The sequence below is a fragment of the Portunus trituberculatus genome, chromosome 34 (assembly GCF_017591435.1).
Source record: "Portunus trituberculatus isolate SZX2019 chromosome 34, ASM1759143v1, whole genome shotgun sequence".
Taxonomy (NCBI): domain Eukaryota; kingdom Metazoa; phylum Arthropoda; class Malacostraca; order Decapoda; family Portunidae; genus Portunus; species Portunus trituberculatus.
This window is the reverse complement of record NC_059288.1, coordinates 10053881-10078845: the sequence shown is the minus strand read 5'-3', so window position 1 is coordinate 10078845 and position 24965 is coordinate 10053881. Positions and strand designations below refer to the sequence as shown.

The following is a 24965-nucleotide window of genomic DNA, read 5'->3' as shown; positions in this document are numbered from 1 at the left end:
GCAGGAGGGGAAGGCATGCAGTTAGCAAGTTCAGAAGAGCAGACAGCATGAAAACAGCGGTAGAAGACAGATAAAGATGCAACATTGCGGCGGTGACTTAAAGAATCAAGACAGTCAGTTAGAGGAGAAGAGTTGATAAGACGAAAAGCTTTAGATTCCACCTTGTTTAGTAAAGCTGTGTGTGGATCCCCCAGACATGAGAGCCATACTCCATACACGGGCGGATAAGGCCCTTGTACAGAGCAAGCAGCTGGGAGGAGAGAAAAATGGACGAAGACGCCATAGGACACCTAACTTCTTGGAAGCTGATTTAGCAAGAGTAGAGATGTGAAATTTCCAGTTTAGATTTTTAGTGAAGGATAGACCGAGTGTGTTTAATGTAGAGGAGAGGGAAGTTGAGTGTTATTGAAGAAGAGAGGATAGTTGTCTGGAAGGTTATGTCGAGTAGATAGTTGTAGAAATTGAGTTTTGAGGCATTGAACAAAACCAGGTTTTCTCTGCCCCAATCAGAAACAAGTGAAAGATCAGAAGTTAGGCGTCCTATAGCATCTCGCCTTGAGTCATTTAATTGTTGTTGGGTTGGGCGTCTGTTGAACGCTGTTGAATAATGCAGGGTGGTATCATCAGCATAGGAGTGGATAGGGCATTGAGTCAGATTTAGGAGATCATTGATGAATAATAGAAAGAGAGTGGGTGATAGGACAGAACCCTGTGGAACACCACTGTTGATAGTTTTAGGGAAGAACAGTGACCGTCTACTACAGCAGCAATAGAACGATCGGAAAGGAAACTGGAGATGAAGGTACAGAGAGAAGGATAGAATCCGTAGGAGGGTAGTTTAGAAATTAAAGATTTGTGCCAGACTCTATCGAAGGCTTTCGATATGTCAAGGCCGACAGCAAAGGTTTCACCGAAGTCCCTAAAGAGGATGACCAAGATTCAGTTAGGAAAGTAAGAAGATCACCAGTAGATCTGCCTTTACGGAAACCATACTGGCAATCAGAGAGAAGGTTGTGAGCTGATAGATGCCTCATTATCTTCCTATTAAGGATAGACTCAAAGGCTTTAGAAAGGCAGGAAATCAAAGCTATAGGGCGGTAGTTAGAAGGATTGGAGTGGTCACCTTTTTTAGGGACAGGTTGAATGTGAGCAAACTTCCAGCAAGAAGGATAAATAGAAGTAGAGAGACACAGATGAAAGAGTTTGACCAGGCAGTGAGCGAGTTCGGAAGCACAGTTTTTGAGAACAACAGGAGGGACTCCATCCGGACCGTAAGCCTTCCGAGAATCAAGGCCAGAGAGGGCCAGGAAAACGTCTTTATAAAGAATTTTAATTTTAGGGATGAAGTAGTCAGAGGGTGGAGGAGTAGGAGGAATATGCCCAGAATCATCCAAAGTTGAGTTGGTAGCAAAGGTTTGAGCGAAGAGTTCAGCTTTAGAAAAGAAGAGACAGCTGTAGAGCCATCTGGATGAAGTAAAGGAGGGAAACTATAAAATATATATATATATATATATATATATATATATATATATATATATATATATATATATATATATATATATATATATATATATATATATATATATATATATATATATATATATATATATATATATATGAAAAAACCTAAGGTAATTTTCAGGGATATGGTCCAACAGATCTAAGGTAATTTGGTGAAATCTAGAGTAAATATCGGCAACATCTAAGGTAATGCTTTCTTCTACTTGTGGGAACCCTGGAGCGGAGTCAGCGGACGAGTGTTCAGTGTGACAGAGGCCTTGGTAGAGTGAGCAGTGCCTACTCGCGTCCTCTGATACCCCTAGTGACAAGGTGGCCGTTATGGAGATGGCAAACAAGAGGAGCGTGAAAACAGTCCTGGGGATGTGTTTGGCGGTGGCCGTACTCGTTATACTCGGTTACTGGGTGCCATTAATTGAACAGCAGGAACAACAGCAGCATCCTAACATGTTGCATCACCGAAGCTATCGAAGCACACCGCCCGATGTGGACTTGAACGACTTTGGACAGATGAAAACATTACAAGATGACCTCTGCAAACCCGTGTATCAGAGTGTAGAAAGAAAGTATAAAAACCAGGCTATTATGGTGCTTAGTAAGATGTGTGCGTGTAATGTATGTAGCACTCTGAATACCACCTGTCAGCCCCAAGAAAACAAAGTTATAACTGTCAAGAGAAGAGTGAGTCTTAAGAACGATGAGACTGTGGAAATCGAGGAGCACGAGGACTGCGAGTGTAAGAGGAACTATAAATGTAAGTTGCTGCTGGTGATAAAGTGTAAATACAATCTGATACTTTCTTCGGCATGCTTGAGTCGAGTGACACTCAGTGTCAAAGCTGCGCTACAACTTAAACGATACTGCTCGTTTACGCAACAAAACTTATCTAATTGTAACATATAAATTAACTGATTGATTTATTCCACTGGGCTTCACACTGCGGTAGCAGGATTTATCTTCACACATACGACACAAGTGTATAAGTGACGCAGTAGATTTTGTTAGAATCAGAGGACATGACAAAAAAATCCTGAGTCTGCAATATATATATATATATATATATATATATATATATATATATATATATATATATATATATATATATATATATATATATATATATTGCAGACTCAGGATTTTGTTTGTCATGTCCTCTGATTCTAACAAAATCTACTGTCTGTAGGTATATTTTTCCATCATCAGCAAAAATTTTGTACTTGCAAGAGAAGACAGAAATTTATGTAAATAAGGAAAAAAGTAGGACACAGCTTTGGGGACACCACTGCTCACATTGACAGGAAGACTTTCTTCACCCAGAGAAGCAGAGAGTTACCAATTCCTAATCAAGGAATATCTTTTTCAATTTCCAGTGGTGGGGCATCCTACCTCCTTAAACCCCAACTCACTGCATCACCTTCAACAGTTCTCATGGGCCAAAGACTGTCAGTGTGATTATTTTGGACCTACAAGACTAACACCAACCACACTACATTTCTTACTGAAACTTTGTGAGTTGCAAGACTTTTACTCTTGATAAGACAATCAATCTCTACATAAACAACATGAGCCTCATCTGGTGCCCCTAGTATTGTTATATTAAGTAAGTATCCATAGTGGGTTCAGGGGGCCACAGCCCCCATGATAAATTTGGTTAGGTTAGGCCCAGTTAGGTTAGTTAAGAAAAATAAAATAAATGAATAAATAAATAAAACATCACCCTTACTGGATAGATTTGCGTTTCCTGACCTTTTCTGACCATATCACCCACTGTTATTATGTCTAAGCACTCCACCACTCATTACTAATGTCCTGTTATTAAAAGGATAGAAGACAGTGAAGTGTGTGCATCAGTTCCCAGCATCCCAAGGGGATGCTAGTACCGTTATAATGAGTCTTGTTTAATTAACGAAGTTGATATAGTCTGAATGTAGTAATGTATGGAAGCGGGAACATAAGATTAACTATTAAACTCTGAAAGGCAATTCAAATATAGAAACGGTTTAATGGTAAGCGAGGGTAGAGGCAGGACATGCTGAACACCGCGTGGCACCCCTGAGCGGCGGGATAAAACTGGTAGATAAATACTATTTATGCACTTCCAATAAAAGAAAAACAATAAAAATAAGTACTCACGACTTGAAAGCATCCATAATGGTCCTTTGGGAGAAGATGAAAGTACAGTGCAGGCTGAATATATGGGATCTGGCAATGAGATCACGAGAGGGTAGTGGCTCACTCAGTAACAAGAGAACCACTGATCAGCCAAGCTCCTTGCTCGTCTGCTGAAATGCGTTGTGCGTCTGGCAGGGATTCCTCTTCTGGATAGGGAGGGAGGGGGAGGGGTAGACGATTATCCAAGGGGAATAAATCTGTGTGATAAAATGCTGTCTATTCACTTTCAATAAAAGAAAAACAAGAATGAAATAAGTGTTCACGAATAGAAATAATCCATAACAATTCTTTGGGGGAAAATAAAGTACAGTACAGTCTGCATATATAGTTTTAATAGCGAGCTCTCACGAGTGCTACATCCACCCTTCAACTCAGGATAGCAACTGGTCGCTGTGTATTCGCTGAGCGAGGCTGTAAATGGGTCGTGCGTCTGGCACCGATTTCTTTTCAGCGCATGCGCAGAAGAGAAATCGAGGGAGAAAGACAGGGATAGGAGGACGAACGTGTGTATGCCTGGTGCAGGTGTGAAGGCAGTGAGTGAGGAGGTGCAGAAGAGGGTTGGGGGGATGGAGAGGGAGGGTGTAGTAGTTTTGCACGTAGGTGGGAACGATGTCAGAGCAGGTGGGTCGGAGGAGTTAGTGGCAAGATTTCGGGAAATGTTAGGCAAGATAAGGGAGAGTGGTAGGAGGTGTGTAGTGTCAGGAATCTTGCCTCGTGTGTATGTTAGCAGGGAATGGTTGTCTAGAGCCATTGGTGTGAATGATCGGGTAAAAGGGATGTGGGTGTCAGCTTTGTGGATGTATGGGATAGGTTCTATGGGCGAAGGGATTTGTATGCTAGGGATGGTGTGCATCTGAGTAGGAAGGGTGTGGATGTGCTGAGTGGATGTCTGGAGGGGAGTTGGGATGGAGTGTAGGGGTGAGGTAGCAAATGCATTCCAGAAGAAAGATGTTAGACATAAATTAGATAGGATAAACAGAGATAGTGAAAAGATTAGGAAAGATTTCCAGGTGCAAATAGGAGAGAATAAGATTAGGATTCCAAATAAGGAGACAGCATCTAGGAAGGTAGCAGGACTTAAATGTTTTTATGTAAATGCCAGGAGTCTTAGGAACAAGAAGGACGAGTTATCTAGTTATATAGTTGAGGAGGACTTAGATGTTGTATGTGTCACAGAGGCATGGGTAAATGAGGAAAAGTTTAGGAAAATAGGAAAGAATATGAAGTAGATGGATACATTATGTATTTACACCAGAGAATTGGTAGGATAGGTGGAGGAGTAGTTATTTATGTAAAAAATCCTTCATTTCCAGTCAGGTTAATGGTATTAAGGTAGATAACAGAGTAGAGTCCTTATGGCTGGATGTTAGAGTAAACAAAAGTAAGGTTATTAGAGTAGGAGCTTTTATAGACCACCTAACCAGTCAGCAGATGTAGACAACCTTATGGTAGATGAGATAAATAGGGGTGTACTAGTCAGACAATTATCTTAGGGATTTTAATCTTAAGTCAGTAAACTGGGAGAGGATGGTAGGAGATGCTAGTGAAAATAAGTTTATGGAAAGTTTTCAGGATAACTATTTAGTGCAGATGGTAGATAAACCTACTAGGGGAGGAAGGTTTTAGACATAGTACTAACAAATATTGAGCATTGTTTAAAGGAAGTTGAGGTAGGAGAGACTTTAGCAAACAGTGACCATCATATAATTAGATTTATCATTAATTCCAGTAGGGATAATATAGTGAATAAGACTAGAGTCCCAAACTATCAGAAAGGCAATTATGGTAGGTTACGTCAGTTATTAGGAGAGGTAAACTGGGAAGATAGTTTTGGAAATAAAACTGCACAGGAGATGTGGGATATTTTTAAGGTTGTAGTAAAGGGTATAGTGATGCAGTGTATCCCTTACAAAGATATAAGGCAGAGAAACAGGAAGCCATTATGGTGGACTCATGAGATAGGTAGCCAGATCAGAGAGAAGAAGAGGGCATACAGAGAGTTGCAGAAAAGTGGGAAGATGTAGATTTGATTAGGTACAGACAGGTCAGGGATGATTTGAGTAAGGTTATAAAAAAAGTAAAAGGCAGGCAGAGATAAAACTAGCTAGAGCTGGGAGTAAAGATCCCAAAAATTATATAGTTATTACAAGGTCAGTGATAAAAGAAATAAGGATAGGATTGGACCACTCAGAAAAGATGGTGTAGTAGTGGATCAAAATGAAGACATAGTAGAATTATTGAATGAACAATTTTCTTCAGTATTTACTAGGAAAGAATAGGAAATCCTGTTACAAACAGTGCGACGAGTAGTTTAAGAGCTTTAGAAAATATTGATATAAAACCGGGAATTATTAGGAAATTTATTCTTGAACTAGACGATAGGAAAGCTAGTGGTCCTGATGAGCTACATGCCAGAGTACTTAGGGAGGGTGTAGACAGTATTTCTGAAGCACTTAAGTTAATCTTTGAAAGATCACTTAGGTTTGCTGAGATACCTCAGGACTGGAAGTTAGCTAATGTTACTCCAATATTTAAAAAGGTAGGAAGGATGATGCGAATAATTATAGACCGATCAGTTTAACTAGTATAGTATGTAAGATACTAGAGAAAATCATTAAGGGTAGTATTTGGGAGCATTTAAATGAGAATAGATTAATTAGAGATACCCAACATGGCTTTAGATCAGGGAGGTCCTGTCTTACAAATTTGCTCGATATCTTAGAATATATTACCAAGGAGTTAGATGATGGAAATAGCATAGATGTTATATATCTAGATTTTAGCAAGGCGTTTGATAAGGTACCGCATAGGAGGCTAGTGTACAAATTGAGACTACATGGGATAGGGGTAGGTTAGTTGATTGGATTAGTGAATGGCTTTCTGATAGGAAACAGAGAGTAGTATTAAATGGGGCAATGTCTGAGTGGAAGGAAGTGGTTAGTGGGGTACCCCAAGGATCAGTGCTAGGACCTCTTCTTTTCTTGGTGTACATTAACGATTTAGATATAGGAATTAGTAGCAAAGTATCAAAGTTTGCAGATGATACTAAGATAGCATGTGCAGTACAGGGTGAAAAGGACAATTACAGAATACAACGAGACCTGGACAGGCTGATAGCATGGGCAGACAGGTGGCAGATGGAGTTTAATTCTAAAAGTGTCAGGTTATGCATTTAGGTAAAGACAACACAAACTTTAACTATGAGATGGAGGGATGTTGGCTAGAGGCAGTAGAGGAAGGAAAGGATTTAGGAGTAGTGATAGACAGGACTATGAAATTTTCAAAGCAATGTTTAGAAGCAAGAAATAGGGCAAATAGGATCCTGGGTTTTATAAATAGAAATGTTAGTTATAAAAGTAAGGAAGTGGTGCGTAGCTTATATAATTCCTATGTTAGGCCCCATTTAGAGTATTGCATACAGGCCTGGTCACCCCATTATAGGCAGGATATCAACATGTTAGAAGCAGTTCAGAGAAGAGCAACTAGGATGATACCAGCATTAAAGCGCCTGGAGTATAGAGATAGATTAAAGGAATTAAACATGTTTTCATTTGAGAGGAGATGTATAAGAGGGATATGATAGAGTTATTTAAAATGTTCTCAGATACAAACTACATAGATGTGAGATCTTTCTTTACCTTAGAGGAGGGAAGTAGGACTAGAAATCATGGCAGGAAGATTAGAAAGCAAGGCTGCAGGTTAGATATAAGAAAATATTTCTTTAGTCATAGGGTGGTAGACTTCTGGAATGCATTGCCAGAGAGGGTTGTAAATAGCACTAGTTTGACAATGTTTAAAAACAGATTAGATAAGCACTTAAATTTATTAGATTTATAATTATGTATAGCGCTGCATGATAGTTTTATAAGAAATTTACTATAGTTAAACAAGACATGATCCCCATGTATGGGGATCACAGATTGTAGAGGATTTCGCTGTAGGACTTAGCCCTGTTAATGGGCCAAATATTTAGAATTAGTATATAATGTATTGTGTACTTGTAAGTGTATCTTTAAGTACTGATGACGAGGTCGCTGTGCGACTGATACAGGATAACCTAGATGGGCCCTGGTGGCCCTTTGTTATCCTATTATTTATGTTATGTTAAGGCGGTAGCTTTGGTCGCCCGGACACTTGACCAATGTTTTGCAAAACCCTCGACCAAAGTTCCAATCTTTGGTCCACTAGCGGACAAAAAACAGATGGAAAAAGGCATTCTGGAACGGCACAGGACACAAATTGCTTGGTTGGCTGCCTAACGGACCAAAAAGAAGTAATTCAGGAACCGGCTGTCTGTCTTTAACTTATTATACGTACTTGCTCTCTCTCTCTCTCTCTCTCTCTCTCTCTCTCTCTCTCTCTCTCTCTCTCTCTCTCTCTCTCTCTCTCTCTCTCTCTCTCTCTCTCTCTCTCTCTCTCTCTCTCTCTCTCTCTCTCTCTCTCTCTCTCTCTCTCACACACACACACACACACACACACACACACACACACACACACACACACACACACACATACCCGCGCACTGATCGGTACCGACTTAGCGCGGTGCCCACTATTGTGCGAACCTTAAATAAGTAAATTAATAAGTGAATTTCTCGGTTAAGTTAGATCCATAGTTAGGTTAAGCATTTCATTTCATTGTTTTAATGTCCCCCCGTACATTTTCAGTGTAATTTTTCTTACATTGCCAAATTAATAAACCGTATATTATTATTATTATTATTATTACACACACACACACACACACACACACACACACACACACACACACACACACACACACACACACACACACTTACCCTGGGTAAATCCTTCTTATCTTACACCCACACAGTCATTCACAATATATATCCATTCACTCACTCAATCAATCAATCAATCACTCAGTCACAAATATATAGATAAATATTGAAACCATAATAACTACAACACACAACACGCTCGTAATTCGAATGTGTGTTTGACTGTTTGATCTGCTGCAGTCTCTGACGAGACAGCCAGACGTTACCCTACGGAACGAGCACAGAGCTCATTATTTCCGACCTTCGGATAGGCCTGAGACCAGGCACACACCACACACCGGGACAACAAGGTCACAACTCCTCGATTTACATCCCGTACCTACTCACTGCTAGGTGAACAGGGCTACACGTCAAGGAGACACACCAAATATCTCCACCCGGCCGGGGAATCGAACCCCGGTCCTCTGGCTTGTGTGTGTGTGTGTGTGTGTGTGTGTGTGTGTGTGTGTGTGTGTGTGCTTTCAGTATTAGGTGTACCATAAGGCTTTCTTGTTTTTCAGATACATTTTGAGCACGACTAGACCAAGATGAAGGTGTCAGTGCGTGTGAGAGGAGAGTGGCTGCAGGTTCCGTGCAAGACAGGTGAGCAGCCACGTGCGTCGAGAGAGCGACACCTGGTCAACTCAAGTGTACCTTTTATATTAATTCATCTTTCTTTATTACTCTCGTTGTTTATCTGCTAATTTGTTTATTTTATCTATTTTACTTTTATTTTTGGTTTAAGGTGTTACGAGAACTTTCTCCTTAGTGATTTTGTTAACAAGATCTCTATATCAGATTCCGGTTTTTTTTTTTTTTTTTTTTTTTTTTATACCATGTGGGCTTTTCACGGGAATTTCTGGGCTAAAGGGGGATACTTTTGTGGTAACTCCTCTCTCAAAGCCCACCCGCTAGGACACCCTTGCCCTTTCCTGATTCCCGTGTGGACTGTAGGAGTCTTTTCTCTTGTTACTTTGCCTTTCTGAGTTCTGTTCTTTCACTTGTTGCTATTTTCTTGCATGATTTATTTAGCTCCTTCAGTACTGAGAAGCATTTTTATCGTGGTTGTTTATGTATTTTAGACGATTTTATTTACATTAGCAAGGGTCTCTGGAGGTCACAAGACTAATGGTAAGAGTCTTCACTGTTTAAATCCCCATTTAAGTTTCTGAAGCTGTATAAAATCACCAAATAATAACCAGAATGAATATGGAAACGCGTCATGGTACTGAAGAGGTTAACTTAAAGCGTTGGGCAGCAGAGGAGAGGGTGATTTTCAAAAGAAAGCGAGTAACGAGGGAATCACACGGACACTTTCATTAACCTACACTGTCGTGTTTCTCACACAACTCGCAGGTTCGGAGACCGTGGCTTGGTTGGGAGAAGAAAGTTTGAAGAGGTACATGAAACTGAAGCCAGCGACGCACGTTCCGAACAAGGTCGAAAAAGTGGCAAGAGTTCGCAAGACGAGGGGAGGCGCCATCCTGGACCCCTGCGATCATGTGGGCGAAGTTCTAGATGACAACGACTTCGTATCCGTAGGTAAGGCTTTGTGTTAAAAGGTTTTTTATACATTTATTTTATTATTATTATTATTATTATTATTATTATTATTATTATTATTATTATTATTATTTTATTTATTTATTTAATTCTTTTTGCCTATAGCGCCTGTAGGTATACTGTCCAGCTTCCACACATTAGTGGTGCGGGCAATTTTATTTGTAGTGGTATCCATATAAGGGCCCATCACCACCCAAGCGCATCTTTGGTGAAAGGCTCGACAAATGACAAAGTTTCAAGGCGGCACGTTGTGGGATTCGTACCTACTCATGGACGTCTCTCCACGAAAGCCAAGGATTTTTACCTCTTGTGTTCGGGAAAGTACCCGGGAAAAAACCATAGGTGTATATCATGCGTCATAACCGGATATGTAGATAATATATGTATGTTTGGAGGAAAAAAGTTGATCAAGATAAGCTGACATAACGAATAGAGAGACAATGCAAGAAGAATACAAGTAGAAAATGTGATAATTAGAGTAGAATACAAACATGTTAAGAGGAAGATAATTGATTGATATATGCTGACAATGCGAGTAGAGAGACAGTGGAACCATGCGTGCTTTGGGGTCCGAGGGGTCTCCAAGCGCACGGATTCGAATCCTGTCTATGGTCTGAGTGTAGGTTGGGCTTCCTCACTCGGGGCAACGGTTTCCTAGCGGGTGGGCTTTGGGATAGGAGGTACCACAAAAAGTATCCCCTTTAGCCCATAAATTCCCGTGAAAAGCCCACATGGTATAAATAATAAAAAAAAAAACACAAGTAAAAAATATGACAAGAGTAGATAATATGTACATGTGTCATGTCTGCAAGTTGCACGATCTTGTTGCGTCCCTAATCTTAAAAAATGCTTTGTGGTGTTCAAGGGAACGCCTCTGAGTTTTTTATAATCTTTACTTAATTATATTATTTACAAACATTTACACTTTACGACCCTTACGACAACAGATAAAACCACGAAAACCACGAAATTTGAATCACTCTCTTCACGCCAGGTCGACCTTCAAACGCCTCAATTTCTGCCACATTATATCTTGAACTCAAATTCATTACACACACAATAACTTCATTGATAACAACATTTCTCTCTTCACTTAAACTTCTTCTAATGTTCCAGATTTCTTCACAATATTCCCGTTATCCTCAAAAACTCAAATCACGCAATTTAAATTCAAAGATAAGATACATCCTAACACACTCTACAATTTACCTTCCAATAAAAACAACACCCTACACAACCTACACATAACCATTTTTCCTTTATCAAAATATGACACCAACATTTTCTGTGACTGCATTACAACTGTCTGGCTACACTTACTGGTCTTGAGATAAGCGGCGCGCCCATTTTGACCCTCTGGTCTGACAGCTCTCTCTCGCTGTCGTCTCTCGCCTTCTCCTTGGCGTTTTCGGGTTCTCTCTCCCTCTCTCTAGCTCTCTGACTCTCTGTCTCTTACACCTCTTAATATACACGCGTTACTTGACTTCTCGTCCATATCATTTTACTTTTGGCGACCTTTGATTACTACCAGATATGGGGAGAAGGTTCCAGAAGCTTCTTGTAATCTACTGCTCGTCTCCAGCTGTGTTTGTCTTGTCATGACTCACCGCCTCTTGTTGTTCTCCTCGGTGGTCACGGGACTTCTTATCTATCAAATTAGTGATAGCGTCTTATAATCTTGGTACCTGCTTTCGTGTCTCTCATGTTTCTTCATTTATTATTCTCCTTCTCACTTCCACCTTCATCTCTTCATTCTTGCTATCTTCTTTCTTACGTATTTCATTTCTTCTCGATTTCCATGTCACAACACATGTTACAAGAAAAACGTTTGGTAATAACTAGTACATGCAAATAAGAGTGGGCAGGAGAGGTCAGACATTATATACCTTATTAGTACGCGGAATACATGTTGCTTATTCGAGGCACGATCGTATTGGCGATATGAGGAGTGAGAGGAAACCTGACTCTGCATAGCTTAATAAAAAAATACAATAACAATTCAACCTTTCTTTTTTTTTATATTAGCATTAGTCTACTGCCTTCCTGATTGTATTTATGCATGGTTTTGTTTGGTTTTGTTTGCAGTGCTGGACAGTGACCGGCCAAATCCTGTGACGGAGAAAGCAGAAGTAAAATACGTCACTGAACAACTGTATCCTTCAGTGTGTGTGTGTGTGTGTGTGTGTGTGTGTGTGTGTGTGTGTGTGTGTGTGTGTGTGTGTGTGTGTGTGTGTGTGTTCAAGTTCAAGTTCATATGTTTATTGCCAATCAATTACAACATTTGATTATCCTATTGAACAGAATAAAATAAATGGCACAGTCTGCCGAGCCAGGACTGCATGGCAGACAGATTCACTATTGTGTGTGTATTTTGTGTGTGTGTGTGTGTGTGTGTGTGTGTGTGTGTGTGTGTGTGTGTGTGTGTGTGTGTGTGTGTGTGTGTGTGTGTGTGTGTGTTGAGGAATGTTAGAAGGTGCCGTTATTCCAGCCAGCCAGCCTCACTCACACCACCGTTGCTACCTCTCTCTCTCTCTCTCTCTCTCTCTCTCTCTCTCTCTCTATATTCGTCCTTATCTTCTATATAAACCTCAATGTGTGTGTGTGTGTGTGTGTGTGTGTGTGTGTGTGTGTGTGTGTGTGTGTGTGATCGTGTGTGTTGTTTACCTTAACTCTCATTAATATTCAGTCCAGGCCGATACACGGCCCCCGAAGAATACTTAACTCTGGATGGCGCCACGCTCACCCCAGAGGATCTGATGGCTCTGGGAAAATGCTGCTACAAGATTCGGGTCAGTGTGTGTGTGTGTGTGTGTGTGTGTGTGTGTGTGTACGCGCTGGAGAGCCTGGCATTTATTGATCATCTTGAAAGTGCCAGAGATCGATCAGTGTTGCTAGGATAACTCGCCAAATGACAATACACAGACTCAACAGTGTAGCCACAACTGGGCTGATTGACTGCTGCCTCCCTAGAAAGCGTCAAGCAACACTGCCGCACCACACCATTGCACTGTACCTTCACTCACACCATACGCTGTATACTCACCGCATTACACAACCATACACCTACATATACTCTTCCCCACAAACTCAACTAGACATACACTTCAACTTTTTTTTTATGTAAGAGGGGAAAACTGACCAAAACCAATTAAAACAATCAAACAAAAAGGCCCACTTTGATGCCAGTTCCCGAGGAGAACCGAGAGAGTTAACCAAAGGAATGGGATAAATGCTTTGAAATCTCTTTTTTAGATAAGTTCAGGTCATAGGAAGATGGAAATACAGAAGCAGAGTTTACCAGAGAAAGGGAAGAATGCCTGAGAGTGCTGGTTAACTCTTGCATTTGAGAGTTGGACAGAATATGGGTGAGAGGAAGAAGAAAGCCTTGTGCAGCGAGGGGAGGAAGGCATGCAGTTAGTAAGATGAAAATAGCAGTTGGAGTGAAAATAGTGGTAGAAGATAGCAAGAGATGCAACACTGCGGCGATAAGAAAGAGACTTCAGACAGTTAGAGAAGAAGAATTTAATAAGACGCAAATCTATATTGCTATTCTCTCAAATTTTATATGTTGTATACCCTCCTCCTCCTCCTCCTCCTCCTCCTCCTCCTCCTCCTCCTCCTCCTCTTCTCTCTCTCTTGTGCTGGGTTGCGAGTCGTAAAGCAAACACTGTCTAGGGATTTATTGCGCGTAATTTTGATTATAAAACACCTGAAGTCATAACGCGTCTTTATACATCATTAGTGAGACCGCATTTTAGAATACGCGGTTCAGTTCTGGTCTCCATGTTATCACAAAGACATTAAGAAATTGGAGAGCTTGCATAGACGAGCAACTAAACTGATCCCTGGAGTACGTGGTCTGTCATAATTATGAAGAACGTCTCAAAAGACTAGACATGTTCTCCCTCAGAGATCGTCACCTCATCCAAACGTTTAAAATACTTAAAAATATAGACAAGATCGATTACGAAAATCTTTTTGAGCTATCGCAATCAGTAACGAGAAACAACGGCTTGAAGCTTAAAGGACAGCGATTTAATACTGATTTGCGAAGAAACTTTTTTAACGTAAGAATAGTTGAACACTGGAACAAGCTGCCAGCGTTCGTCGTCCAAGTTAACACGGTAGCTGCGTTCAAAAGTAAATATATATATATATATATATATATATATATATATATATATATATATATATATATATATATATATATATATATATATATATATATATATATATATTAGCGATAGTAGATATTACATTTTTTTTTCTTTTATTTATATTTTTTACATTTTTAGCGATAGTAGTAGGTGCTTAAGATTCTCTCTCTCTCTCTCTCTCTCTCTCTCTCTCTCTCTCTCTCTCTCTCTCTCTTAGCGATAGTAGTAGTTACATTAGATCTCTCTTTTTCCCAGATTGTCCTTCTCAGCAATCGGGGTTTATTTTTTTTTCGCTTTATTTCTTGCCGGTTAACGCCGGAGGGAGTGGTGGGTGGGGAGGAGCTTCATCTGTTTTGTCCTTGCCTCCTAATAGGTTTATAGCTTATTGTAGCTGTGGTATAGTAAACTAGTGGCTTGGTCATGCGTCGCGAGGCCTTCCTGTCACTCGTCTTTCCTATGTATGTATTCCTATGTATGCTGTAGCCTCTCATGCCTTCCTTCTCCGGTGACAGCTGAGCCAGGAGGCGGAGGACGCGGTGAGGAAGTCGAGGGAACTTGTGGACAACATCATCAAGGAGAAGAAAGGTCAGATCACAGCCTCTCCCTCAGTCCTACCCAAAGCTCCATATTTTCATGTATTTTCTCTATAAACTCTTGATTCAATGTCCCTTTATTTAGTTATTTATTTATTCATTTATTTATTTATTTATTTATTTATTTATTACTGAGACCGTTCTGTTCATCTGCCGCTCTATTTGAGACACTGTTCCTTCATGTTGTTTGTTTACACCTTCCAGTTGTTTACGGCATCACGACTGGCTTCGGAAAATTTGCTCGCACTGTCATTGCTGAGGATAAGTTAGAGTGAGTGTGTTGTCCTTATATGTGTGTGTGTGTGTGTGTGTGTGTGTGTGTGTGTGTGTGTGTGTGTGTGTGTGTGTGTGTGTGTGTGCTTGCCCCTTTATTCATTGTTTGATTCATGTAATATATTTGATTTTATTTGTTGTAATAGTAGTAGTAGTAGTAGTAGTAGTAGTAGTAGTAGTAGTAGTAGTAGTAGTAGTAGTAGTAGTAGTAGTAGTAGTAGTAGTAGTAGTAGTAGTAGTAGTAGTAAATAGTAGTAGTAGTAGTAGTAGTAGTAGTAGTAGTAGTAGTAGTAAGTAGTAGTAGTAGTAGTAGTAGTAGTAGTAGTAGTAGTAGTAGTAGTAGTAGTAGTAGTAGTAGTAGTAGTAGTAGTAGTAGTAGTAGTAGTAGTAGTAGTAGTAATAGTAGTAGTATAATAGTAGTAGTAGCAGTAGCAGTAGAAGTACCAGTAGCAGTAGTAGTAGTAGTTGTTGTTGTTGTTGTTGTTGTTATTGTTATTATTTTTTTTTCATTTTTCTTTTTTTTCCTCCTCCTCCTCCTCCTCCTCCTCCTCCTCCTCCTCCTCCTCCTCCTCCTCCTCCTCCTCCTCCTCCTCCTCCTCCTCCTCCTGTTACAGAGAATTGCAAGTGAACGTGATTCGCTCCCACGCAGCTGGTGTGGGTTCTCCGCTTACTGCAGAGAAGACGCGGATGTTGCTGGCGCTGCGAGTGAATGTGTTGGCCAAAGGTTGCTCCGGGATCAGCCCTGAGACCCTTCACCAGTATATTGACGCCTTCAATGGTGGGTGGCGTGATGAATGCTGTATAGTTCCAGTGTTGGTGATCTAACTCCAGCAGACCCAGCTCTCTCTCTCTCTCTCTCTCTCTCTCTCTCTCTCTCTCTCTCTCTCTCTCTCTCTCTCTCTCTCTCTCTCTCTCTCTCTCTCTCTCTCTCTCTCTCTCTCTCTCTCTCTCTCTCTCTCTCTCTCTCTCTCTCTCTCTCTCTCTCTCTCTAATCCACCTCTCCTTCACATCACTCTCCCACCTCTCTCCCTTCTCCCAGCCTCGTGTCTTCCGTGGGTGCCTGAGAAAGGAACCGTGGGCGCCTCAGGAGACCTCGCCCCACTCTCCCACTTGGCGCTGGGCATGATGGGGGAGGGCAAGATGTGGAGCGCGAAGACTGGATGGGGCAATGCCAGATACGTAAGTGAGAGAGAGAGAGAGAGAGAGAGAGAGAGAGAGAGAGGGCGTTACAACTAGTTATGGATAAATTAAAAGCCTTCCCTGACACTAACACCTTGAGACCTGACAAGGAATAATTATAGTTTACTGCCTCCTCTTCTGTTTCGCCTCGTCCTGGTGGTGGTGGTGGTGGTGGTGCAGAGCGGGGAATACGTGTTAGCTCTTCTATGAATACGTATGAGAACATGGGTTCGTACGTAAGTGCACACCTCATGTTGATTCTTAGTAACAACGTCACCACAGTACGTTCAGGGACGACGACTACTACTACTACTACTACTACTACTACTACTACTACTACTACTGCTGCTGCTGCTGCTGCTGCTGCTGCTGCTGCTACTACTACTACTACTACTGCTACTACTACTACTACTGCTGCTGCTACTACTACACTACTACTACTACTACTACTACTACTACTACTACTACTACTACTACTACTACTACTACTACTACTACTACTATTATGCAGCGCTGTTCTCCATTAATACTCAGAGGGTGATCTAAACTCAGCTCATATTGAAGGTCATTATTCTTTTATTCACCGAGTCTACATTGGCACAAGTTATGCGAAAGTTGTTCACACACACTGATGTAGCAATGTTTATCTTTTTTATTCTTTTTTTATTTATACCACGTGGGCTTTTCACGGGAATTTCTGGGCTAAAGGGGATACTTTTTGTCATACCTCCTATCTCAAAGCCCACCAGCTAGGAAACCGTTGCCCTGAGTGAGGAAGCCCAACCTACACTCGGACCGTGGACAGGATTCGAACCCATGTGCTTGGAGACCCCTCGGACCCCAAAGCAAGCATGGTTCCACTTTCCCTCTATATCACAATTTTTAACATTTCATAGGGTAAAAAACAAAGTAATTATGTTTCAGTGACAGATTAATAATACATCTGCATTATCAAACTCTTCAATACCATGGCACGTTTTCATATTTATTCTGGTTTCTATTTTGTGATTTTGTACTGCTTCAGAAACTTCTGTTGGGATTAGAACAATGAAGACTGGCTATTAATCTTCTGACCTCTATAGACCCTTCCTAATGTCAATAAAATCGTTTAATCACACCCAAAACTCATGGTAAAAATGCGTCCCAGTACTGAAAGGTTTAACTGGAAAATAGTCTCGAAAATGGTCGTGAGCAGAGAGTAAAGGATTTCTGAGACCTGTACGTACCGCTCTTACTGTGACTGTTGTCCACCTTCAGTACATACTCAGAGATGACTGGCCGGGTTTTCCAGAGTGTCTATCCTGCTCTTCACTTAGATACCTTGCTAACTTGTCACTAGAAGAACATTAGAACTAAGGACTGGCATATAAGTGGACCTTTTGTTTAATTCGTTTTGTTACCTTTGGCCAGACTTCTTCTCTTACATACCTAACACACACACACACACACACACACACACACACACACACACACACACACACACACACACACACACACACACACACACACACACACTCCAGTTATACATTGACATTAGTGGAGTGTTTCAAGTGTTTGAGAATATGGTCATGTATACCAAGCCTCATTTTAGCTCCCTCCGCAGGTGCTTGAGGCCCACAACCTGCGGCCCATTCAGCTGAGACCCAAGGAAGGCATTGCGCTCATCAACGGCACGCAACTTATCACATCCATCACGGCGGAGGCGCTGGAGAGGGCGGAGACAGTGGCTAAGCAGGCGGACGTGGTGGCTGCCCTTACCCTGGAGGTGTTAAAGGGAACATCACGAGCCTTTGACAGTGGTGAGTGTGTGTGTGTGTGTGTGTGTGACAGCGTGAGGTAAGTAAATACATGTTTATTGTCGTTATATTACAAACATTATATTTTCTAGCGATGAATTTGCTTTTGGCTTCTTCTTTCAAACCGAAGCTTAACCCAACAGAGCTTTTCGTTTTCTTTCTCTTCTTTTTTTATTTGTGTTGTTTTCTATTCGTTCATTAGATCAAGGAAAGAATAAGAAAATGACTCCTTGGGAACTCCCCGCCAAACCTTTCCAATATAAATATTAATGATGAATACTCGTAATGAGTAAAGGAAAGAAAGTAACTCTTGGAAGCGCACTACGGAACTTTCCCCACACAAAATCATTAATCTTTGTGGTCTGTTATAATGCTAAACGTCATGAAGAGTCCACGCACGCTGTCAGCCTCACCTTGCAACGAAACACTGATAAACTTGTGGTGATAGAAGAGGAAGGAGAAGGAGGAGGAGGAGGAGGAGGATTAACGAATTCAAGGAGGTTATTCCGATAATGATGTCTGTTTCGGTGCTGTGCGTGAAGAGGAATACCAAGGAAGTCAAGCAGAATAGTGAGACAAGAAGATCAAGGAGGAGGGGGAGGAGGAGGAGGAAGGAAGGAAGGAGAAGGAGGAGAAGAGTATGCAGATAATAATTAGTAATATGAGCAGAAATGAGTGAGAGCTATTGAGTACTATTTCTACATCATCAGCATGCAAGGAACACAGTCTTGAGAGGTCGCTTGGTCGTCTCTGTAGTGTAGAAAATCCTCGTGATGAGAGAGCAGACCATTTCATACTTACCTCCTTCAGTACTGGGACGCATTTTTACCTTGAGTTTGGATATGATCGGGTGATTTTACTTACATTAAAAAGGGTCTATGGAGGTCAGAAGGTTAACAGCAAGTCTTTTCACCATTCTAATTCCCACATAAGTTTCTGAAGCTGTTTAGAATCACCAAATAGTAAGCAGAATGAATATGAAAGCGTGCCCTGGTACTGAAGGGGGGTATTTTATCTCTCCCTTCATTGCTCGTCGCGATACCAGACGTACACAAGTTGCGTCACCATAAAGGCCAGAACGAGGTGGCGAGAAGAATAAGGGCGCTGCTTCACAATGACACCTACCGCTCTGAAATTGCAGGTGTGTTGTGTGTGTGTGTGTGTGTGTGTGTGTGTGTGTGTGTGTGTGTGTGTGTGTGTGTGTGTGTGTGAGGAAAGATGGATATACAGATAGACAGAAAGACATACAGACAGACAGGCAGATGAACGAACATGTATGACGATAATGTATATTGTATTAAAGCAAAAGAGCTAAATAGTGGTTGCTTTGTTATTTTGTATTGTGTTAGCCTTTTGAGTGCTTGTTTGCCTGACTTAGAGAAGAAATACGAGTAGTGACGACAGTGATGATAAAAAGTAATAGTAATAGTAATAAAAGTACGAGGAGGAGGTGGAAAAAAAAAAAAAACACAGGTGCAGGGAGGTGAGTTTATTCCCGACTAGTTTCGCTGTTTTCTTAATCGTTAGGGGAATTGAAGAAGCTACAGCGAAACTATACAACAAAACTCACCTTCCTGTACCTGTGTTTCCTTTCACCTCCTCCTCCAACTTGTCTGAATGTCTGAACAAAAATAGTCTGTGTGTGTATAACTTGACAAAAATACGATAGGTGTATTGAATATATTTGTGTGAAGTGTGTGATGAAAGCAATAGTTTGGTTATAGTTATTGGAGTTGCGCTTGCTTGTTTGATGTGCTGGCTTAGAGAAGAGAGGAGAAGAGGTGATGTCAGGCTTAGCAATCATAACTAGTTAGTGATGTATTAGTGATGGTAATGGTAATGTGGGTTTCATGAAGACACAACTAGGGACGCAGCAAGCAACATATTATGAAACACACACACACTCTCTCTCTCTCTCTCTCTCTCTCTCTCTCTCTCTCTCTCTCTCTCTCTCTCTCTCTCTCTCTGCTATTTCCAAAGACATAGAATAAGAAGTTAAGACAATAAGAAAATGAAATACATACAATACGTACTTGGTTGAGGACAAACTGGGATGTTATTCACGTTAGGAGACAGTCAAGGATAGAGCCAGCGGTGCCCTCTCTCTCTTTAGTGCCTCCAAGATCAGATTGCATGCTTGCCTCCTTGTCTGTACGTAGAACCCCATCTTTCGCGATTCTCTGTTTCGCGGTATCTTGTGTCCGGCGATATTTAAACTTCCCGATCCATCCGCAAGCTGAGCGGCAACTATTTTCCGCCGTCTTGGATGACGTCACGGTGTTTTCGTCCCAGTCTACCGCTTCCCGCCATTGTGTTCATAGTAACTTCATACCTGTTTTTATTGTCGTGCTACCTTTGCTCTTCTGGTTGCCTGGTACAGAGGCGAATTCTCACGAACTATGGCCACATGTGCTCCTGGCGGTATTGGGGGCGCCCCTAGTGATACCAGTAAAGAAAGCAAGAGCCCGGGACCTTTAAAATCAGGAAGGAAAGTTAAAAAGCGTGAGTACAGAGTTAGTGTGAAAAAGCGCCAGTATGATAATGAAATGAAAACTAAAATAATGCAGCAGATTGACCAAGGTGCTAGAAACGTGGAGATTTGTCGTACCTACAATGTCCCCAAATCTACAGTGCGTAGTATGAGGAAGTAGAACAGTGAAATCAAGAAAAATCTGGCTCTAGCAAAGAAATATTTTACCCCTAGTGGTGTGGGGAACCATTCTGGGGGCGAGAGAAGCGTGAAAACTGTTACTGATTATAACAAGGTGATGATAATTTTAGAACATTATCTATTGAGGTGGATAAATCGACGAAATGATGAAGATGAAATGATGAAGATGCTAACTGGGCCCCAGATTCAGGACCAAGCCCGTGTTCTGTACAATGCTGTAATCAAGAAAATGAATCTTAAAAACCCCTCACCCTTCACTGCATCTCGTGGTTAGCTTCATCATTTTAAGAATAGGGTGAAGGTGAAAAATGCTGTTTATCAGGGTGAGGGCCAGTCTGCAGACGGATCTGCCGCCTCTAGCTTCCCTGCAGTAGCCCAACAACTGATAAAAGATGGCAACTATTTCTTGGCGCAAATATATAACGCTGATGAAACTGGCGTATACTGGAAAAGATCACCAAAGTCCACGTTTATTTCTGTTTCTGAAAAGCAAGCTCATGGAGTAAAAATGGCCAAAGACCGATTTACTGCACTGGTAACTGCTAATGCCGATGGAACACACAGAATGAAACCCTTAATTCTGTATCACTCTAAGTGCCCTCGCCACTACAAAAATGCAAACATGGACAAACTTAAGGGCTACATATGGAGGTCAAATGCCAAGGGGTACATGACCTCTGCTTTATCACTGGACTGGTTTGATAACTGTTTCGTGCCGGAGGCAAAAGCGCACTGCCAGGCTAACAATTTGGATTTCCGTGTGTTGTTGTTCATGGATAATGCACCAGGGCATGCACGTTTCCTTGTAGGCCCCCATCCATCGGTACAAGTAGTTTTTATGCCCCGAAATACAACATCAAGGATTCAGCCCATGGACCAGGAAGTAATTGCCAACACTAAATTACTGTTTTATCAAGACGTGCACGGGAGAATGAGAAAGGCAACAGACAGCCAGGCGGAACTTCAGGAGCTTTAGGAAATTCAGGATCTTGAAACAGATGATCATGCAACTTCATCACCGTCCTCAGACCGTGAAAGTGACTGTGATGACCTTGCTAGCACCTCTACATCATCTGACAGTCACAGTAAAACAATTCTGGCGCCAGTTTAACATCCGGCTGGCAGTTGAGGCTTTTGTTAAGGCTTGGGTAACTCTCACAATCACCACCCTAAAACATGCATGGAAACCGCTACTCCCACAGATGATCGCTGCCCAGGGAGACAGGCAGCAGACCGAGCAGTTGTTGGCAGAGACGGTCGAGGTGGTACGGCAGGTTAGAGGCCCAGGGTTTGCCGATGTTGCAAGGGAGGAAATGCTGGAGTTAGTCGACTACAACCAAGAAAATAATATTGAAGACCTGCTGGAGGAGGACAACATGGAAGGGGACCATATCGAGCAACCTGAACAACAACAACAACAACTTCATCAAGATCGTTCACCATCAACCGCCGTACTGTCATCATTGTTACTTAACTTTGAGTCCTTGACTGAACAGATAGAGCCCTTAGCCTTTGAACACAAACAGAAAATCTTGGCTAGCTTAAAAACCATCACTGACCTTTGGGGAACTTTTTGATAAAAAAGTTCATGAAGGGCAACAGGCATTAATCACCCGCTACCTCCAAAGGCCAAGGGAAGTGGCAGAGGGTCTTTTGGAAGCAGAAGGGGAAGCTGATGAGGAGCAGAACCAACGGAAGATGCTGAGCTCGACATGGATAAAGATTTCTCTGGATTTATTCGAGAACAAATGGCAGATGTGGAAAGGCAACACAGAGTGGAATTGTTACGTCAGAGACTGGAAGAGGAAGAAATGCAGAATGGCGGAGACAATGTCGACGGCGGCGGCGGCGGCGGCAGCAGCTGCAGCAGCAGTGGCCCCCAGTACATCAAGCACCTCATACTTGTATATTTGGTAAGTATTACTACATTCATGCAGTGTAAGGTGTTTTTATTTGATGTACAGTTGTATTTCATAATAGAATGTATTTGTTTGTCAGATTTATATGGAGATATAGGTATTTTATGGATAGTTCCAGAACCGATTATTATTTTTCCATAAGGTCAGTGCCCCCTCTTTCGCAGTTTTCACTTTCGCGCCGATTTTTTGGCACCAATTAGGCGCGAAAGTTGAGGCTCTACGTATTGTGCTATGTACTGTACTGTACTATGTCTGTATGTGCTTGATTTTTTTTTGTCTATCTGTATGTCTGTTTTGTCTATCTGTCTGTTTGTCTGTTTGTAGTTGATTTTTTTTTTGCCTGTCTGTGTGTCTGTTTACCTGTTTGTTTGTGTGTTTTGTGTGTTTGTCTGTTTGCGGTGTGATTTTTTTTGTCTGTTTGCTTGTTTGTTTGTGTGTTTTGTCTGTCTGTCTGTCTGTATGTGATGTGATTTATCTTACTTGTTTGTCTGCTTGTTTGTGTGTTTGTCTGTATGTGGTGTGATATTTTTGTCTGTTTGCCTGTTTTCCTGTGTCTGCGTGTCTGTTTGTCTGTCTGTCTGCATGGGATGTGATTATTTTGCCCATTTGTCCTTTTATCTATAGCAAAGTGACATCGCTTTGTCTGTTTGTCTGTATGTTTATGTTATGACTTTCTTTGTGTGTGTGTGTGTGTGTGTGTGTGTGTGTGTGTGTGTGTGTGTGTGTGTGTGTGTGTGTGTATGTGTGTTTGCCGCAGAGTCCCACCGCTTCTGTGATCGGGTACAGGACGCCTACACGCTTCGCTGCACGCCTCAGGTTCACGGCATCGTTCACGACACCATCAGTTTCGTCAGGAGTATCATCACAGACGAGATGAACTCCGCCACAGACAACCCGGTGAGTGTCTGCGTCTTCTGGTTCGCTCGAGTTCTTTGCACGGATGGAGACAATGGCACCAATCGCTATCTGTGTAGTTTTCATTGTTCGCCAGCTGGTTTAATTCACAAGTTGGTCCTGCCTATCGCGCCGAACTGTCGCTCTTGTGGAAGCCCTATTAAAAAAATATATATACAGATATTCATGCTTACATACCTCATAATATAAACGTTTGGTTATTTATCTATGTGTCTGATTGAAAATGACATAAAAATATGCAAATATATGTTCCTAATGGTGCAAAGTATGGATGTACCAGTGTCCCATCAAAATATTTTTTGTAAGTCTAGTAGTACATATATACTTTATCACAAAATTGTCAGAGTTTCTGCATAGGATAATGCTCCACTCAAAAAGCGTAGAGCAAATATCACTGAGTAGCATTTATAAAAAAACTATTTTCGGAGTCTGTGCCGAAATAACCTGGCCAACATTACCGAAACCGAATTTTCCTAACTGAATCACAACAAGCGAACTTGGTATGCCTTTTGAACTCAGAAAGTTTCTCAGAGTTGGCACTGTCCATTTTCTAAGTTCATCCTCACTAATATCCATAGTATTATCCATAGTGAAGTCGTTGTGTAGCGAGTGTGGCGATGGCTCTTAACACGCTAGATTTGTTTACGTTTCGATAGAACAATCTCGGTGCATGTCAGACAATATCCTCTATACTGTTAATTTCTTAAGACTATTAATTGTTGTGATTTTCTGTATGAATATAATTCATATTAATTTTCATGGAAAGAAAAAGGCATTAAAACTACGCTTTACCTATTAATGATCTTTTCTATTTTTTGTCCCAGAAATGGAGGTGGTAAAGAAGAGCGCTCGACATATATATAAATATTTCCGCTTTTTTAGCTTATATGCCACGAGTACATTCTTAGAAAGATTATAACTATTTTATTAAACCATTTAATATTTACAAAACGTGCAAAAAAGTACGTTCCAGTTGACCAACTTGCTGTGAAATAATTAACCCATCTGGCGGTTGAAGGCACCTACATAGCAGATCGCGATCGGTCACCTCGCTGTACAGGTTTTTTTTTTTTTTTTTTTTTTCTTTTAATTCGTTTTGCATTCTTTATTTTTCTGTGGTCTTGAATGTGTTACGGGTCTTTCTCTTTATCTCTCTCTCTCTCTCTCTCTCTCTCTCTCTCTCTCTCTCTCTCTCTCTCTCTCTCTCTCTCTCTCTCTCTCTCTCTCTCTCTCTCTCTCTCTCTCTCTCTCTCTCTCTCTCTATGTACTGTACATTTCAAATTCAAACACACCATTTCTGCACATTCTTATCTCATCCCTTTATTTATTTATTTTTTCTTTTATATGGAAGTTCACAAATAATGCTAAAGAAAGGGTATCTCAAGGTACTAACGTCGTGAAGGTTCTGCAGCGTAAGTTGTAGAACGT

General features: G+C 41.2%; 1 protein-coding gene across 3 annotated transcripts in view; it reads left to right on the top strand.

Moving 5' to 3' along the window:
• LOC123512610 (histidine ammonia-lyase-like) overlaps positions 1-24965 on the top strand; it is a 59029-nt gene that overhangs the window by 17418 nt on the left and 16646 nt on the right. For 2 of the 3 annotated variants that reach the window (XM_045269042.1, XM_045269043.1), the window contains exons 2-12: positions 8993-9074; positions 9828-10013; positions 12120-12186; positions 12721-12823; positions 14704-14776; positions 14989-15055; positions 15672-15835; positions 16097-16236; positions 17840-18035; positions 19078-19173; positions 23380-23519. In XM_045269042.1, coding sequence (XP_045124977.1) covers positions 9020-9074; positions 9828-10013; positions 12120-12186; positions 12721-12823; positions 14704-14776; positions 14989-15055; positions 15672-15835; positions 16097-16236; positions 17840-18035; positions 19078-19173; positions 23380-23519 — 1287 coding nt within the window. In that variant the 5' untranslated portion in view covers positions 8993-9019. Of the gene's footprint in view, positions 1-2137; positions 2273-8992; positions 9075-9827; positions 10014-12119; positions 12187-12720; positions 12824-14703; positions 14777-14988; positions 15056-15671; positions 15836-16096; positions 16237-17839; positions 18036-19077; positions 19174-23379; positions 23520-24965 lie in introns of those variants that run through there. The other variant, XM_045269041.1, reaches the window with a different exon arrangement.